This window comes from Oryctolagus cuniculus, chromosome 1 (assembly GCF_051225735.1).
Source record: "Oryctolagus cuniculus isolate XC-2025 breed Fujian yellow rabbit chromosome 1, ASM5122573v1, whole genome shotgun sequence".
NCBI classification, from domain to species: Eukaryota; Metazoa; Chordata; class Mammalia; order Lagomorpha; family Leporidae; genus Oryctolagus; species Oryctolagus cuniculus.
The window spans coordinates 168,806,731-168,826,695 of NC_142867.1; the positions used below are offsets into that span (position 1 = coordinate 168,806,731).

Consider the following 19,965-nt stretch of genomic DNA (forward strand, 5'->3'; position numbering starts at 1 on the left):
GTTGGCTGCAGAGAAAGTATTCTAATAAAAATGCCTGCTTGAGGAATAAATATACCACAGCAGGAAATTTTAAATTTATCCATATACCTAAGGTACATATGAAAACATAAGGGTCCAAGACTGGTTTAGGCCATTTTAATGGAAATATTTCTAGAATATACTGTATAATCTTCCACATTCTCAGATTGCATATTGAATATAATGCTGCTAATTGATGATTATTACTATGAACACTACTCTGTCTCTTAGATTATTAGTGATATTCTCAGGGGTAATCATTCAAAACACTGAAATTCTTAAGGCTGTTTCAACCTCATATTAAATAACCTCAAAAGGTGGTATTTTTCTGATACTTCAGCAACTCACTTAAGAGTGCTACCAATATGTCTTTCCTAACAGCATTATAAAATGACTGCTACAAATCTGCTAGTCAAACCTGTTGAATCATTAATCATATTTTATACATATTTATATTAACATGTTCTAACCAGATATAACAGTGGCTTTATGACATTTCTAAGGCAAAAAAAATAAAGGATTGCTTAAATGATGACTTTCCTCTATGTTTAAAGTCTTCCCCATTTATTATTGGTGTGACATTGCATTTCAAGTCTGTGATATAACCCAACTATATAAATGCCAGGTAATAGATGTTACTGATTTAATAAAACACAATTGTGCACTTTTCCAGGTTTTGGGTGAATTAATGTAATGCTCTTATATTCTAGTCTATTAATCAAATTAGGAAATGAAAAGTTAACTATGAATTTAGAATATATATTAAGCATTAAAAATTTTCAACTGATAAAAGTTTCTTAGAAAAGTCACAATGTTAAGCTTATATCAAAAATATTTAGGGATAGACTAAACAACTTATATCTGCTTTTGTGCTCAGCTAAAATTTTATGTTACTAAGCAAGAAATTTCCATTAAAGGCATATAATTATTAATAATATTTACAAGGTAAACATTATCCCAAAAACTACCAGTCAGAAAACAAACAACCAGCATACTGGGAAGTATCTAAAACTATACCTGATATAAACCAGGCAAACTAATGTACTTGTCCCTGGCGTCATTTTTGTCTACTAAAAGTGAAAACTAGAATCACATAGGAGAAATAAAAAAAACAATGTGCCTGTTTTTCATTGCAAATTTTCATGTAATCCAGGAGAACAAGATTTTTAAAAGGCTTTAGAAAAAAGCAGGAATAAGTTTTAATGCTGACAATAAGAGATAGAACTTTTGGATCAACACCTACCGATTTTTTTCTACTGTTTTCCAGATCTTTGAGTTCATTCTCGATTTTTGTGATTAATTCCCTGAGTTCATCAAGATTAGTGCAAATAAGCTAAAATAAAACACAAAAACACAGCTTGATAACACATAATATAAAACACCCAAATTGTGGTAACAGAAGTTGTTTCACACACACTGAATTCACAATAATTTTTCTCTGCAATAGTAAAAAGCAAGGAAAGCTCTGCAGTTTATATTTTAAAAGAGATATTTACTCGGTATGATGTATGAACTTCAGGCTTAGTATAAAAGAAGCTGAAATTTCAACAATAGTGATTTCATATTATACCTCCACTTATCAGTAGTTGGCTTTATAATCCAGGTACTTTCTTAACATTATTAACTTTCAGCCCAGAATGACAAAGATCTGGAAACTCACTCTAAATTTCACAGGTTATTAAATTATCTTTAAGAAAATACTTCATCTTACAGTCTCCTAGTAGGTGAAAAAATACACCCCTGGAGAGCTGTTGTTATACTGTTGCTTTGGTGTTCTAACTATACAGTTTAACAAATACTAGTTATTGCTACTGGAATTGCCAATATATAAGAACTGTAATCATATGTAATATATACACATATGTCAATAAAATTTACATGAATTCTAAATATGTATTTAGTAGCCTTTAAAAAAAACCACCTCCACAGACAGCATCTCTATTTCCTTTCATAACTGTATGGCTCATTTTATTTCACTTCTGTAACAGTGGCAAAAGGCCAAAATAATTGGTTCTTAGTTATCAATAATTATACTAGCTTGATTTAATTACTGAAGTTTTAAACAGTGAAGTGTCAACAGTAACAAAAATGTTAGTAGCTAATTTTAGTTCTTACAAAATTATACTGTTTCCCTAATACATTCAATTTATTTAACATTTTTCCTAAAAATAACGTAAGCTACTTCTAAGTAATCTATTATGAAAAAGGTATAGAAGATTTCTGAAACAAAAATGGAAACACATGCAGAGGAAAAGTTTCAGATTAATGAAAGTCTTGTTGCAATGTTTATACTGTGATATTTTAAAATATCATACTGGGGGAGCCGGTGCTTTGGCATAGCAGATAAAGGCGTCCCATATGGGCGCCGGTTTCAGACCCGGCTGCTATACTTCCAATCCAGCTCTCTGCTATGTCCTGGGAAAGCAGTGGAAGATGATGGCTCCTACACCCATGCAGGAGACCCAGAAGAAGCTCCTGGCTCCTGGCTTGTATTGGCCCAGCTCCGGCCTTGTGGCCATTTGGGGAGCAAACCAGCAGATGAAGAGATATCTCTGCCTCTCTGTAACTCAGTCTTTCAAATAAATAAATAAATCTAAAAAAAAAAAAAAAAAAGGCATACTGGGGCTGGTGAAGTGGCACAGCAGGTTAAACTGTTTCCTGTAATGCTGGCATCCCACATAAGCACTGTCTGGGTCCTGACTGCTCTGCTTCCGATCCAATTCCCTGCTAATGTGCCTTGGAAAACAGCAGCAGATGGCTCAAGTGCTTGGCCCCTGCCAATCATGGGGGAGACCTGGATGGAGTTCCTGGTTCCTGGCTTTAGCCTGGCCCAGCCCTGGCAGTTATGGCCATATGGGGAGTGAACCAGCAGAGTTCACTTCCTCTATCACTCTACCTTTCAAATAAATAAACAAATCTTAAAAATCTAAACAGAAAAACAAAGATTCATAAATGATTATCAATCCTATGTTTGTTATATTCATTTATTTCAATAAGGGCATTGCTTTCTTAAATGACATACTTTCTTTTATTGAAAAAATAAAAAACACAAAAGCAAAAATAGTTTACAAGATCATTCATAATGGTTACTGAGTGAAAAAAAGGAGAGAAAGGAAGCCCCTTAAATTTCCTTATTAGATTGAATCATGAAATTACTGATATGATTTAGATCTATAAAAATGGCAGTATGGTTCAAACTAATAGACTAGCAAAAAGTTAATCACAGATATTTAATTAGTATTAGGAAAAATTATCCCAGATATTTAATTAGTATAACAACTTTATTAGAAGTATCCATATAATTTCAGATTCACGGAAATGGCAAAGTAGGGGAATGTGTACTTTAAGTAATTCAAATTTAACAATTTCAGATTAGAAAAAAGGACACAGTAATGAAGTGGAAGTGCAGAGCTGATACTTATTAGAAACTACACATTTCGGCAGGCGCCGCGGCTCATTTGGCTAGTCCTCCGCCTGCGGCACCGGCACCCTGGGTTCTAGTACCAGTTGGGGTGCCGGATTCTGTCCGGGTTGCTCCTCTTCCAGACCAGCTCTCTGCTGTGGCCCGGGAGTGCAGTGGAGGATGGCCCAACTGCTTGGGCCCTGCACCTGCATGGGAGACCAGGAGGAAGCACCTGGCTCCTGGCTTCAGATCGGCGCAGCAGGCCAGAGGTAGCCATTTGGGGGGTGAACCAACGGAAGGAAGACCTTTCTCTCTGTTTCTCTCTCACTGTCTAACTCTGCCTGTCAGAAAAAAAAAAAAAAGAAACTACACATTTCAATTTGTCAAAATAGTTATAAAAGAAATGCTGATGATAAAACAGTGGGATGGCTAACTAGGTACATACTTAAAACTAGATACTGTTTTTAACTTCTATTTTATCTTAGAACAATGTTAGCCCTTTAGTGGGTTTTCATTAGTCATCAGTGAGAAGTAAACTTCTTGTAGCATAGCCTGTTATTATGACACCCATGTCAAACTTGCTCCAGAGCTTTTCACTGAACTTGATGTAATAGTTAATATCACAGCATAGATTTCTCATTTACACATATGACAAAGTTCAGAGATATTTTTACTCACATCTTAACTATCTCACTCTTCAAGGAATAAGAGTACACTTTGCATGTAGTTTGTAGAAATATACAGGAACAATGAAGACATGCTCCTGCAACTAAACATACTCTAAAAAAAATCTTATAATTTTTACTCATAAATTATTCATGAAATCACTAAATATTTATATTTAAAGAACAAAGTCTTGAAGCCAAATCATGAATAATTATGACAGCTTATGAGCAGTATAAAACAACACTTTCAAGAGGCTTACCTATTTAGGTTGTACTAAGCTTTTTTCAACTTTTCATACATTAATGTGTGTAAGAACTGCATGGGAATTTTGTTAAGTTTTTGATTTAATAGATTTAAAATAAGATCTTAGATTAATGTAGAATTCCCAGGTATAGTCTACAGTTTACATTAAAACACTAAGTAATTAGGAACTACAGATCAGCATGGCTACTAAAACATTCTGGTACTCTGGAGCTAGGAGCTTGAAAATTCAAAAAAAATTAATTCACAAATAGGGGACAACATATTGAATTAAATGTACAATGAAAAGAAAAATGTTCCTTAAAATGAATGACTTAACTCTTATACATGTTTTGTAGAACTTGAGGGTCAAAATATTTTTAACAATAAAATTTACTTTTAAGTTATATTTAAGTGACTTAATATCCATATAATATATATAACCCCTCTATGTACATTTGATATTTACCATTCACACACACAATATAGAGTGAAGCTATTAGAAAATTCTTGTAGAGGAATATAATTACTTTGACTATGCCAACAGTACGTCATACATTCTACTCTCTCACTTTTATATATTAAGAGACATATATGGCCTTGAAAATTCAGTTTCAAAATAGAACCAATCCAATAAGTTCACCATAATAAGAACAGATGCCTTTTTGTTGAACAACAACAAAAAAACACCCTACCTTTATTAAAAATTCCTTGGTATCCTGAATTTGAAAAACATAACTGAAGCACAGTGCCTCCAATGGTGAAAAGGAAAGCACCATGACAGCTCAGATTACTGTCAAGTCACACTGCCAACACTCATAAGAAAGGAGATTTTCAGCAATAATGCACTGGGTATAAAAGTTTTATTCCCTTGGGAAGAAACTGTTTAAGCTCTCCCTCAAGTTAACCTCTCATATGACACTATCTATGGCAGAGACACAAATTCAAAGATCTTACATATAAAAGGGACCAAAGCTTTATTAACCTAGGCTAAAAAAGGTGTTTCTCCAATTCATATACAAACTAATTAGAACATAGGTAAAGTAACCCAAGATGACAAATTGGTAGAGGAAACCACAGAACTCAGAATTGTACTATAGCATATTCTTTAAGGAATCTTTCTAAACAAAGCAAAAAATCTAGAAATTGAAAAAGCCTTATAGTCTTAGGACTTAGTTTATATATAAGCCTACATTTTCATTAAATTATAATATTAAAAGGCTCTCTCTTAAACTCAAGAAGCAGAAATGTATATACATGATACAGAAGGCTCTGTAAAAATCAAAAGTATTCCATGACCACATCTCAGATAAATTACGTGATGATCATTCCATACTTTAAGTTTCTTGAATTGTGCCCATTCGGTAGAATTTCAGTAAGTCTAGAGGATATTTATTCATTTCAAAACAGAACACAAAGTAACAAAAGAAATACAAACTATATAGTAGATTATATATTAAAAAATAAAGTGGGGGGAAAATACAAGAAAGTAAAAATGAATAGGTCCAAAAAAATGGATCACATCAATATACATTCTAATAAAAAGACCCCAAATTTTATGGTAAAACTGTAAAGAAAACACTAAATCCATGATGTAAATTCAAAATTTATATTGTAAACTAAAATTACATTATCTGTTAAAACTACACACAGTAACATTTCTTATTTATTCTGATCACATCACAGCAATGACTATACCTGAGGATAAAATTATCACTTTCGATGCGAAAACTAAATAAGCCTGATTACAAAAATAATATATTTTACTATCATGTGATTAAAAATGTTTCTCTCAATGCACTGTATTTCAAAAATCTAAAGATTTTAAAGGGGTAAGTGAAACCTCTATTAAAACTGAACAAAAAAGGTTAAAAACATTCATTTTAGGAGGCAGCAATTCAAAATAATGATATTCTCAAAAAGCCATTAATACAGTGAGGCAGTTAAAATACTCTAATTTTATCTTCGGACTCAATTTGTTATACTAAAGGTAGTGCTTAATTATTTCTTAATTTCTCGCCATTAATACAGTGAGGCAGTTAAAATACTCTATATTTTTTTTTAGGAGTTCAGCATAGATTTGTATAATTTTATCTTTGGACTCAATTTGTTATACTAAAGGTAGTACTTTATTATTTCTTTATTTCTCCATTGGTTAGATGGAAAAATATGTTTTTCAGAGGTGTGTTAAGGTATGAATTTATGCTGATGTTTGAAAACAGTACTACCATGTAAGTCTTAGCAAATGGATCCTGAATTTTCTCTGCAATAGCCTTTAGAATCAATCACACATGTGGAATGGAAATAACTAGATATTGAAGTACACATTTTCTTGGATACCAGTGAAGGGTTGAGTCAAGGTAATTAAGGTGGTTAAATTATCTTAAAACTTATCTTTTCGATACTTTGCATGGTTAAGTTTTAAAAATACTTTCTATGGCTGTTCTGTCACAATTATGTACAAAAAGGAATTCGTATCATATTAGATTTCTCTTAAACATTCAATTGGGGCCAGCTCCGTGGCACAGTACGTTAATCCTCCACCTGTGGTGCTGGCATCCCATATGGGCTCCGGTTCTAGTCCCGGCTGCCCCTCTTCCAATCCAGCTCTCGGCTATGGCCTGGGAAACCAGAAGATGGCCCAAGTGCTTGGGCCCCTGCAACCACATGGGAGACCGGGAAGAAGCACCTGGCTCCTGGCTTCGGATCAGCGCAGCTCTGGCCGTTGCGGTCAACTGGGGAGTGAACAGGTGGATGGAAGACCTCTCTCTTTCTCTGCATAACTCTGACTTTTGAATAAATAAATAAATAAATCTTTAAAAAATATCAAATTAAAAGAAAGAGCTTTTGAGAAAAGTTAGTATTAAATAATTAAAATCATTTATTAGGAAAACTGATTCACTTGTGATTCTAACAGTATTCTATTACAAAATTTAAAAAAAATTAGTCAATTTACCTGTCATAAGTAACTGTTAGATTTTATACAATAATAAATAACCAAAGTCCTAACATTTAGGAAATAATATTTAATTTCTGAATCATTTTCAATAATTGTTAAAAGCTTTAAAAAATCCAACAATTTCCTCTGTATTTCAACTGAATAATCCAAACGACTTAGGGATAAGAGTAAGTGTTCTCTCTGGTCAATATATTATTTGTACTTGAATGCAATTAATATTAGTTTTTACTTTTCAAATTATATTGTCGGCTTAATCAAGTGCCAGTTTCATAAGACCAAATCTAAGATTTACTTCAAGGTCTTAAGAGTAGTTGGAAAAAGCTTTAAAGGTCAATAATAGATGCTATTAAGTCAATCCTTAACTGACTTTCCAATTCATAATGCAGTGCTTTTCATAAGAATCTGACATCCTTATTTATAAAATAAACAGTGATAATAGTTAAAACATAGTGCTATCATTTAAATCTCACAAAAAACTATAAAAGCAGATACGATTATCACCCTACTGTCCAGATGAGAACTGGAATTACAATGCAGTAACTTACCCAAGGTTACAGAGTTAGTTAAATGATAGAGCAGGTATTTAAACTCAAACAGCCTGGTTTCTGGAATCTATGTATTTAACAGCTAAGCAGATGACTAGTACCCACCTAGACCCAGAAAATCAAGGTCCTTGGAGGATGAAACTCAGGAACTATGATTTTAAATAAAGGCATCAAATTATTTTTAGACTATCTAAAGAGGGAGAACCACTGAAATAACTGTTAGGAAAATGTGGCACAGATGTATTAGTCTTTTTACAATACACAAGAAAAAAAATCAATCCACCATCTGAATGGCCACACTGCATACTTTAAATAGGGGCAGGATGATTATTTTCTTACACTAAGGTATAGATAAAAGGAATATATAGAAACATAGATTCTTCCTGAGATAAACATGGAGGTAAGTTTAATTTCTGGCTTGAAAAAAATTAAATAAAAACACTGTCAGATTAAAAATTGCTTGAGGTTTAAGAAAGATTGATTTTAATTCATTAGGACATTAAAATAATTAATAATTTAATTTCTTAACATGTTTCTCTCTAAGCATGTTTTCTGTCCACTTAAAGACTAGCCCTTTGGCAAACAGGTCAGGTTTGCAAAAGCTATCTATTGTGAGGGTCTCCACAATGTTCCTGGACAATGCCTAGCATCAAACAACTACACAAAGATTAAAAACTTTTTTGATTTATCTTTTAATTCTATTTTCCACGATTTTTTTGATGTACCCTTATAGCTATCCACCAATGATTTAATTATTAAATCTTTTTAAGGTTTAATGCCAGAAATGTGATATTTAAAACAAGTTGGGGCCAGCGCCGCGGCTCACTAGGCTAATCCTCCGCCTTGCGGCGCCGGCACACCAGGTTCTAGTCCCGGTTGCCCCTCTTCCAGGCCAGCTCTCTGCTATGGCCAGGGAGTGCAGTGGAGGATGGCCCAAGTGCTTGGGCCCTGCACCCCATGGGAGACCAGGATAAGTACCTGGCTCCTGCTATCGGATCAGCGCGGTGCGCTGGCCGCGGCGGCCATTGGAGGGTGAACCAACGGAAGGAAGACCTTTCTCTCTGTGTCTCTCTCTCTCTCACTGTCCATTCTGCCTGTCCAAAAAAAAAAAAACCAAAACCCAAGTTGGATGGGGCCGGCACCATGGCTTACTTGGTTAATCCTCCGCCTGCGGCGCCAGCATCCCATATGGGCGCCAGGTTCTAGTCCCAGTTGCTACTCTTCTGGCCCAGCTCTCTGCTGTGGCCCAGAAAGGCAGTGGAGGATGGCCCAAGTGCTTGGGCCCTGCACTCTCATGGGAGACCAGGAAGAAGCACCTGTCTCCTGGCTTCGGATCGGCGCAGCGCCGGCTGTAGCGGCCATTTGGGGAGTGGACCAACGGAAGGAAGACCTTCCTCTCTATCTCTCTCTCTCACTAACTCTGTCAAATAAATTAAAAAAAAAAAAGTTGGATAAAATGAGTAATTTGCACAATCTGAGGTGCTAAATAAATAGCATATTGTTAGAACTTCTGGGAGGAAATAAATTTGCTTCTTTCATATAACAGTGAGTCTTCTGATATACAGATAATTTTCAAATAAATTAACAAATTATATAAAATGATTTTGCAGTTTTCAAAGTTTACTGATAATTAACACTACCTCCTAATCTATTAACAAGATAATCTGAAGCAAATGCCATTTTTCCCTGGGAGACAGTTGCTAATTTTCTTTATGAGTAACATTATGGTGCTTACATTGTAAATGAGGCATAAGAAAATCACTGTTGTCACGGGACTATGTCCCATCTCTAGCCAGACACACTCTCCCTCTCTCTTTAAGAGTCACGAAGGGAAGCTTACTTACTTTAAAATTTACATAAAAAAGCTCAATATAAAATGTACTTTTGACCTTAATTTTCTGAGAGTGGTAGGCAATTGGTCCATCACTGACTAAAAGCATCACTTAAGACAGTGTTCTTCAAAAATTTTTTTACCATATAGTCCATGTAAAAACATGTTTTTTAATACATGCCACTCTGTATACACACATCAATGAAATAAGTTTCATGAAATAATATATGACTACACATATTACTTTTTGACACTCTATATGTAACACTCCACTTTAATAGTTAGCTTAAAAAGAATATTGGTCATGCAATCCACTAAGCTTATTTTATGCATTACTAATGAATACTATCTACAATCTAAAAAAAAAGGAAACACTATCTTTGTAGCCTGTATCACTTGTTACACATTAAAGCCTATTCACTAATATAGGAATGAGAAAATATTAAAGATGGGCCAGATCTGTCCTCAGGTTTATATTCCCTGAACTAATGCTTTGAGGGATTAAAGAAAATGCTGTGGAAATAGCGAAGGATGGCATGCCATCAGTAGAAAGATGACGATATAATAATATTATAGCATTAAATATGTTACAAGCAATAGTAGAAAAATTTCTAAGAGTAAAATCACATTTTTAAATTGATATGCTGGGGCTGGTGCTGTGGCGTAGTGGGTAAAGCCGCCGCTTACAGTGCCAGCATGTCATATGGGCACCAGTTTGAGTCCCAGCTGCTCCATTTCCGATCCAGTTCTCTGCTGTGGCCTAGGAAAGCAGTGGAAGATGGCCCAAGTCCTTGGGCCCCTGTACCCATGTAGGAGACCTGGAGCAAGCTCCTGGCTTCAGATCGGCATAGCTCTGGCCACTGTGGCCATCTAGGGAGTGAGCCAGCAGATAGAAGACCTCTCTCTCTCTCTCTGCCTCTCTGTAATTCTGTCTTTCAAATAAATAAATCAATCTTACTACAAAACTGATATGCTGGATCTCATTTAAATAAAATTTTTTAAAGCAGAAATGCTTGTAACTCACCCTAAGAATAAGTGAATGAATCTATTCTAAAATATTGAGAGAAAACATGTTTATTTTCTTTCACTGTTGATTTAAAAATATTCATTTTTATCATGTAGTAACTTTCCCCAGGGAGGATTTTCCTTAAAATAGATGTGTTTACATTTTTTGGATATATGTAACTGCTAAACATATAATTACATCTTATCAATATTTCAGAATTTCATCTGTAATTGAGACAATTCATTTTTAGCTTGTAACAATTAAGTATGAGCTTGGGGCCAGCACTGTGGTACAATGCGTTAAAGCTCTGGCCTGAAGCACCAGCATCTCACATTGGGTGCTGGTTCTAGTCCTGACTGCTCCTCTTCCCATCCAGCTCTCTGCTATGGCCTGGGAAAGCAGTAGAAGATGGCCCAAGTGCTTGGGCCTTTGCACCCACGTGGGAGACCTGGAAGAAGCTCCTGGCTTTGGATCGGCTCAGCTGCAGCCATTGTGGCCATCTGGGGAGTGAACCAGCAGATGGAAGACCTCTCTTTCTGTCTCTACCTCTCTCTGTAACTCTCTTTCAAATAAATGAAATGAATCTTTACAAAAACTAAGTATGAGCTTATAAAACTTTTGGAAATAGACTGGACATATTTATACAAAGAAGGCTTTCAAGAAAGTACTATTTGTCAAAGAAAAACACATCTTATAAAACAGAAGATGAACACATTATTTAATTAGGGTGAGACTGCTCGTTTTTCATATCAGTTACAAACAAAATGTGCTTCACACACACAACAGCAAACAGAATTATTTTTGCTTTTCCCCAAAATGTTTAAAGAGGATTTAAATTAAACTTTACTTAATATTCTTTTAAGTTTCTCATATAGCTGAAAGTTAAGATTTGTTTTTCAAGGTAAGAAATATACCATTTCTACAGTTCACAAATAAATGAAAATAGATTATCGAGGCAATATTACCATGTACAAACTGTGACTTGTTCTTGGACGACTTTCATTTACAAATTTGCTTTTATATATACATATATGATAATATATATTTCCATTAAACAATAAAATATAACACAGGTTATCTTATTAAAAACTACAAAGCTTTTTACTAGAGAGACAAAAACAGGTAAAATACTGAAATATTAATAGATAAAATCTTAGCTACATTTTTATTTGCAGGGAAAGACACCATCAGTAACATTTCATATGTGTGCTACAATTTCTTGGAATTTAGCCTGTCTCTGAAGGAATGATATAAATACTAAAAAAGCATTAAACTAAAAAAATCCAAGATAAAATTAAAACATTTACCTGAAATTCTGGTACAGTAGGTGACTTTGTGACAGTTTTCCTCTTCTTTGTGATTGCTTTTTTAGATATGGATTTTTTTCCTTTCAAGATTAAAAGAGAAAAGCTTTATAATGCTGTTTGTAGCACTTCATTAGCAGAAACCAAATTACATACAGCCTTGAAAGTTAAATTATAACAGATGGCCGTGAGTGAGTCAAATAAAAATGATGAATCAAAACAAGCCCCAGTAAAAGCAAACATTAAACTATAACTAACTGTAACAGACATTAACAAATGCTCTTCCATTTATGCAAGAACCAAACTATTACAACCGCCAATGCACTGTATACTTTTAGAACTTACTGTAGTGAAGATTAAGCAAAAAAATTTTTTTTAAAATGACACTGCTACTGCTCAGTTACAATCTTTATTCACAATTTAAAATGAGACAGGGAAAAAAACAATGACTTTACACAGCAGGATAATAAATATATTTGAAGATTATAGTCTAGCCAACCTGATGTGAAAATTCCCATAGTAGTTTAGGAAGTAAACTCTTCCTTTAGCTCTGCACTCACCTAATGGACTGCCCTTGGCAGTATTCAGTATCCAAAGTTTTAAAAGAAGGTAAACATCTCCCTTTAAAGTGTACTTAGCAATTTGTGCAATCAGAAATCACTAGGGGAAAAAAAAACTCATATTCTTATATACATTCATAGCATACACTGAAGTGTCTATATTGCCTGTAAAACTCATATTCTTATATACATTCATAGCATACACTGAAGTGTCTATATTGCCTGTATTTAACCTGACAAAAAAGATACAAACCTGTATAAAACTTGTTTTTACTAACACGTTAAAGTAAGTGTTCTTTCTCCATTTGTAATTTGCAAAATCAATTAACAAATTGATTGCTGTTAATTAGCTGACAAATACTAGATATAGAACACTGTATTAATTCCAGTGACATAGCAATCAGGGAAATGCAAATCAAAACCACAATGAGGTCTCACCTCACCGCAGTCAGAATGGCTCACATACAGAAATCTACCAACAACAGATGCTGGCGAGGATGTGGGGAAAAAGGACACTAACCCACTGTTGGTGGGAATGCAAACTGGTAAAGCCACTATGGAAGTCAGTCTGGAGATTCCTCAGAAACCTGAAGATAACCCTACCATACAACCCAGCCATCCCACTCCTTGGAATTTACCCAAAGGAAATGAAATTGGCAAATAAAAGAGCTGTCTGCACCTCAATGATTATTGCAGCTCAATTCACAATAGCTAAGACCTGGAACCAACTCAAATGCCCATCAAGAGTGGACTGGATAAAGAAGTTATTGGACATGTACTCCATAGAATACTACACAACAGTAAAAAACAATGAAATCTGGTCATTTGCAACAAAATGGAGGAATCTGGAAAACATCATGCTGAGTGAACTAAGCCAGTCCCAAAGGGACAAATATCATATGTTCTCCCTGATCGGTGACAACCAACCGAGCACCAAAAAGGAAACCTGTTAAAATGAAATGGACACTATGAGAAACAGTGACTTGATCAGCCCTTGTCCTGACTGTTGATAAACAACTTAATACTTTATCCCTTTTAATATTTTTTTTCTACTTAATACCATTGGTTGAACTCTGTAATTAATACACAATTATTCTTAAGTGTTGAAATTTAACTGAAAAGTGATCCCTGTTAAATATAAGAGTGGGAATAAGAGAGGAAGGAGATGTACAATCTGGGACAGGCTCAATCGGACTGCCCCAAATGGTAGAGTTAGAAACGTGCCAGGGGATTCCAATTCAATCCCATCAAGGTGGCATGTACCAATGCCATCTCACTAGTCCAAGTGATCAATTTCTGTTCACAATTGATCATAATGAAAGGACGAAGAGTCAAAGGGATCACATAAACAGGACTAGTGTCTGAAAATACTAACTGATAGAATAAAAAAAGGGAGAGAATGATCCAACATGGGAAGCAGGATACACAGCAGACTCATAGAATGGCAGATGTCCTAAACAGCACTGTGGCCTTAGAATCGGCCCTTAAGACATTCGGATATGACTGAAGAGCCCATGAGACTATTTTAGGCATGGAAAGCCAAGATACTCTGGCCAAAAAAACAAAAACAAAAACAAACAAAAAAAACCCCAACACCTAAATGAAAGATCTCTGTGAGTGAGATCCCAGTGGAAAGAACAGGCCATCAAAGAAGGAGGTACCTTTCTCTGAAGGGAGGAGAGAACTTCCATTTTGACTATGACCTTGTCTAAATAAGATCAGAGTTGGCAAACTCAAAAGGCTTCCTTAGCCTTGGCAACCCATGACAAGAGCCCAGGGTGATTACTGACGCCATAAACAAGAGTGTCAATTTGTTAAGTCAACAACAGGAGTCACTGTGCACTTACTCCTCATGTAGGATCTCTGTCCTTAATGTGTTGTACATTGTGATTTAATGCTATAACTAGTACTCAAACAGTACTTTACACTTTATGTTCTGTGTGGGTGCAAACTGTTGAAAGCTTTACTTAATATATACTAAATTAATCTTCTGTATATAAAGATAATTGAAAATGAATCTTGATGTGAATGGAATGGGAGAGGGAGCAGGAGATGGGAGGGGTGAGAGTGGGAGGGAAGTTATGGGGGGAAAAGCCATTGTAATCCATAAGCTATACTCTGGAAATTTATATTCATTAAATAAAAGTTAAAAAAAATAATTCAAGTGACAACAAGGAATCTTTTCTCCAGAAGCTTACAATCTATGGAGGGACATAAAAAATTAACTGGACATACTTCTAAGTTAATTTTAGTTCACAATCATTTGTAGGTAAAATCATCTTACAAACCTTTGTTTTTCCAAAAGGAGAAACTGGGTTAATGCAATAACTTTGTAGTATATAATCCCAATGTACCTTTCCAAACATTTTCCTGAACAGATATGATCTTTCTGCTTGAGTGATGTCAATTTGATTGCAACCTTTCATTCAATCAGATTGACACAATTCCAGCTTATAATATAATTGTATTACTTTCTGTGTGTCTTTTTAATCATATCACAGAACTGTAATTCAGATTATTTCCACCTTTTGACACAAAATGTATGTATACTATGAATCACTACAATTGAGTTACTGAGGTTCACATTGATTCTATCATCTTGTTTTAATAAGCATAAACTTTTATTTGCTTTCAAATTAAAATAACATTTATTTGTTCTCATCACTGCTATTTGCTTCTCTTACACTGTCTACAACAGTACTAAATGTCTACAAATATAGGTAAGTGGTTGGGTTGCTTAAATAAGCGATATTTATAGAGAAGTGATTCAATTCTTCATAACTCTATAATACAGTTAGTAACTGATTTCTAAACTGAGTGCCATAAATATTTCTCAAGGGGACACATGAATCTGAATGCCAGGATGTCTTTCCTCTATATACCACCTTCATCCTTTTCTATAAGTCCGCAAGAAAAGATTTAATGATCTTGTTAATGCCAGTCTGTGAAGGCTTTATAACAGCAATTTGAAAGAAATGAAATTCTTCCTTAACCCCCTCCCACTCAGCACTGCTCTAATAAGCTTTTAAAATCATTCTATTTTATAGTCATTTATAAGCACATCGGGGTTACTCTTATGAATTTCATATTGTCAGCACATAGGCACCAAATTCGGTACGAAATTTTCAGTTATCTCGAATAGCTACCCTATTTGAATGGATTAAGAAGCTTGGCTGTTTACTGGGTATTTCATTCAGTTCATCATGTTACTAGGATGCTCCAACACTATAGTAACTGGACATAGTGTGTGTGTAGTTTTAAGACTGAGTTCTGGAAATAAACTGAGTTACAACATGCTGAGGTTAGTCTACTGCTAGACACATGGTAAGAGATCATTTATAGTGAGGAATATACTGACAATGACTTTAAATATTTCACACAGTTTGCCAGAGTTTTACAACATGACCTAATAGAGGCAGTGACAGATCGCAGTGCCACTTGCGATCCAGCTCCCTGATAATGTGCCTGGGAAAGCAGCAGAAGATGGCCCAAGTACTTGGGACCCTGTTCCCACGTGGGAGAGCCAGAAGAAGCTCCTGGCTTCCACCTGGCCCTGGCTCAGCCCCAGCCGTTGTAGCCATTTGGGGAATGAAACAGTGGATGGAAGATCTCTCTCTCTCTCTCTCTCTCTCTCTCTCTCTCTCTCTCTCTCTCTCTCTCTCTCTCTCTCTCTCTCCCCTCTATGTCTCTGCCTTCCAAATAAATAAAGAAATCTTAAAAAAAAAAAAAAAGCAGAAATGGAAGCGTATTTGTATAAACAGTGAATCTGAGAAGTGCCTAGGATGTGAAGTCATAGCCCTGCAGCCTAAGTTAGACTTTAATTTACTGAATGTGCATATTCTGAGCTAACATTTACATTCTATGGTAGTTTCTGTAATGTTTTATGTTTCAGCAAATGACTTGACCTTAATATGGTTCATTTTCCTTCTATTCTCCTTGCCTTTTAGAAAATGTCTCATCATACAATTATTTAACCCTATCACATAGTTCAATAACTACTGAACAACCATTTCCCCCCTTCAACTTAGAACATTAAATCAGTTACCGCATTCTGGTACTTACTGCAAAATCTCTCAAAATGAATTGTCTTCTGTTTAATGTGAGAGAAAAGTCACATAATCATTTCTCATCTGGATTTAAATTTCTTCTTCCTAATTTTTTTCCCCTATCATGTAAGTCCTGGTAATTTAAGATTTATTTATTTATCTGAAAGGCAGGGTAACATGGAGAGAAAGATGGGCAGAGGCATCTTTCATCTGCTGGTTCAACTTCCCTTCTACCCTTTACCCCTCACCCCATGGCTGCAACAGATAGGTCTGAACTGGTCTGAAGCCAGGGGCAAGTAACTCTATCCTGGTCTACTGAATGGGTGACTAGGGCCCAAGTACTCAGACCATCATCTTTCGCTTTCCCAGGCATGTTAGCAGGGAGTTGGACTGGAAACAGAGCAACTGGGACTCAAACCATTCAAAGGGGAGACCCAGATGGAGGGAACCTGGCTTTGGCCTGACCTAGCTGGCTGTTACGGTCACTTGGGGAGTGAACCAGTGGATGGATTTCTCTCTTTGCCTTTGAAGTAGACTAAGTAAACATTTTTTTTTTTTCAAAAAAGGATGAAAAATAATTTGGCATTTGAAATATGAAAACTGTTTTAAAAAGCAGCTTTCTAAAACCTTTTCAAAATTTATAATTGCAATACTTTTTTTTTTAAAGATTTATTTGAAAGGTAGAGTTACAAAGTGAGGAGAGACAGACATGTTCTGTCGCTCCCTGTCTTCGTGGAGGAACGACACAGGACCCTGCGCTGTTCTTTCGTCTGCTCGGCCCTTCCTGGGTTTGCTGCTGGTTCTTCCCGGGTTGGCTACCGTCCCTTCCACCTCCGTGGAAGGGCGGTTCCCCCTGCCACATTCCCCACTTCCGCGGGGGAGCGGCACACCGCCGGCCGGCTCTCTTGGGGGCTGCACAGGTGTTCCTTCAGATAGATGTTCCTGGTGCATGTTGTCTCTCTCCTCCTTTATAGTCCTCTTCCACCAATCCCAACTCTGCTACCCACACGCCGAGTACGCTGCTCTCCTCCAATCAGGAGCAGCTCCTGCAGCTTGTCAAGTTGGTGAGAGGCAGCTGGGTAGAAGCTGTTGCTCCTCTCCCAGCGCCATATTGTGGGAGAGCAGATGCATAGAATAAGTCTTAATTCCAGTAACAGTATAGTCCGAGTTGCTCCCCACAATGTTCCATCTGCTGGTTTACTCCCTGAATGGCATAAACCACTGGGGTCGAGCCAGGATGAACCCAGGAACTTCATTCAGGTCTCCTACACGGGTGGCAGGGCTCCAAGCACTTTGGCCATCCTCTCCTGCTTTCCCTGGCACATCAGCAGGGTGCTGGATTGGACATGGAGCAGCTGGGACTCCAACTGGTGTTCCTATAGGGTGCCTGCATTGTGGGCAGCCACTTAATGCACTGAGCCAAAACGCCAGCCTCAAACTACACTTTTTTCATTGACATCTCATTTGATTATAGATTACTGTTTTAGAAAACTTCTATTTATTAATATAAATTTCAAAAGTACTTTCGGATTATAGCGGTTTTTCCCTCCCATAAGCACCCTCCCACCACAAACCATTCTATCTCTTACTCTCTCTCCCATCCCATTCTTCATTAAGATTCATTTTTAATCATCTTTATATACAGAAGATCAACTTAGTATATACTAAGTAAAGATTTCAACAGTTTGCACCCACACAGACACACAAAGTATAAAGTACTGTTTGAAGACTGTTTTTACTGTTAATTCTCATAGTACAACACATTAAGGACAGAGGTCCTACATGGTGAGCAAGTGCACAGTGACTCCTGTTGTTGACTTAACAATTGACACTCTCTTTTATGACATCAGTAATCACCTGAGGCTCTTGGCATGAGCTTCTGAGGCTCTGGAAGCCTCTTGAGTTCACAAACTCTGACCTTATTTATACGAGGCCATAATCAAAGTGGAAGTTCTCTCCTCCCTTCAGAGAAAAAGGTACCTCCTTCTTTGATGGCCTGTTCTTTTCACTGAGATCTCACTCACAGAGATATTTCATTTAGTTCAATTTTTGCCACAGTGTCTTGGCTTTCCATGCCTGACAAACTCTCATGGGCTTTTTAGCCAGATCCAAATGCCTTAAGGGCTGATTCTGAGGCCAGAGTGACTATTCTTTCATCTTAAAATCTCCATTATTCTTCAAAGTCCTTTTTCCCCTACGAAACCCGTCTAGATCACCACAGCACACACTGGTTTTCTTTCTACTTTATCTTTTACTATGCTGTGTTTATACCTATATTTAACAATTATTAAATTGAGGTTTTTTACAATTTTTGAACCTTGCTTTCTTCAATTATAAGAGAATAAAACCAGTATTATTACCTATTTTAATCAGTTTAGAGAGAAAATTTGGTTGAAAATAAAGACTATTTGAGAGGATAAACCCTACAAAGTATCATTTAAGTTGAAAATGGTAACTGAAGGAGCAGGTGTTTGGCAGAGCAGTAAAGATGCTGCTTTGGATGGCCACATTCCCTATTGGTGTAGCTATGTTTGAGCACCAACTCTCCTTTAGATTTTAGCTTCCTGCTAATGTGCATCCTGGAACGTAAAAAGTGATTGATCAAGTAGTCAAGATCCCTGCCTGGAGATCTGGACTGGGTTCTTGGCTCTTGGCTTTGGTCTGGCCCAGCCCCAGTTGTTGTTGGTAGTTGGGGGAGTGAACCGACAGATGAAGATGTCTGTTAGTCTCTGTTTCTCTCTCTGCCTTTCAAATAAATGAAAATGTTTGTAAATAAAAATATAACTTAAAACACTGTAAGCTTTTTATAGTTGTTAATGTAACTTAATAATCTTTCATGTTTTATAAGAAGTCTACTTTTTAAAGATTTTCAAATTTTTAAAATTTGGGAGGGAGGGAGATGGGGAGGGACAGAGACAGAGGGAGGGAGGGAGGGAGGGAGGGAGGGAGAGAGAGAAAGAGATGGGGTAAGAGGGGAGGGCAGGGAGAGCTCCCATTTTGTGTTCACTCCCCCAGATACTTGCAACAGCCAGGATTGGGCAAGACCAAAACAGGGAGCTAGAAACTCAATTCATGTCTCCCATGTGAGTGGCAGGAACCCAACTACTTAAGCCATCACTGAGGTCTCTCAGGGTGTGCATTAACAGGAATCTGGAATCAGAACCATAGCTGGAAATCAACCCCATGTACTCAGATGTGGGACAAAGGAGTATTAACTGCTAAAAGTCCCCTTATTTTTAAATTTCTAAAATTTTAAAATTCTAAAATTCATTTTTAATGGATTAAAATGTTTATGTATTCATTTTTATTTATTTGAAAGGCAGAGTAACAGAGAGAGAGAGTAAATGAGTGAGAGTTAGCCCTCTTTTGTATACTGGTTCACTATTC

General features: G+C 36.3%; 1 protein-coding gene across 20 annotated transcripts in view; it reads right to left on the bottom strand.

Annotated features, from left to right (window-relative positions):
- Window positions 1-19,965, bottom strand: part of BRD10 (bromodomain containing 10) — a 117,270-nt gene that overhangs the window by 29,278 nt on the left and 68,027 nt on the right. For 15 of the 20 annotated variants that reach the window (XR_016210284.1, XR_016210288.1, XR_016210280.1 and 12 more), the window contains 2 exons: window positions 11,976-12,055; window positions 1,262-1,351 (listed from right to left, as the gene is read on the bottom strand). The exons of 1 other annotated variant lie outside the window; for it this stretch is intronic. Coding sequence is in view for 9 of the 19 variants with exons in the window: in XM_051845917.3 (XP_051701877.2) it covers window positions 1,262-1,351; window positions 11,976-12,055 (170 nt within the window). In the remaining 10 variants the exon portion in view is untranslated. Of the gene's footprint in view, window positions 1-1,261; window positions 1,352-11,975; window positions 12,056-19,965 lie in introns of those variants that run through there. 4 more of the 20 variants (XR_016210296.1, XM_070051782.2, XM_051845908.3 and 1 more) reach the window with 2 other exon arrangements.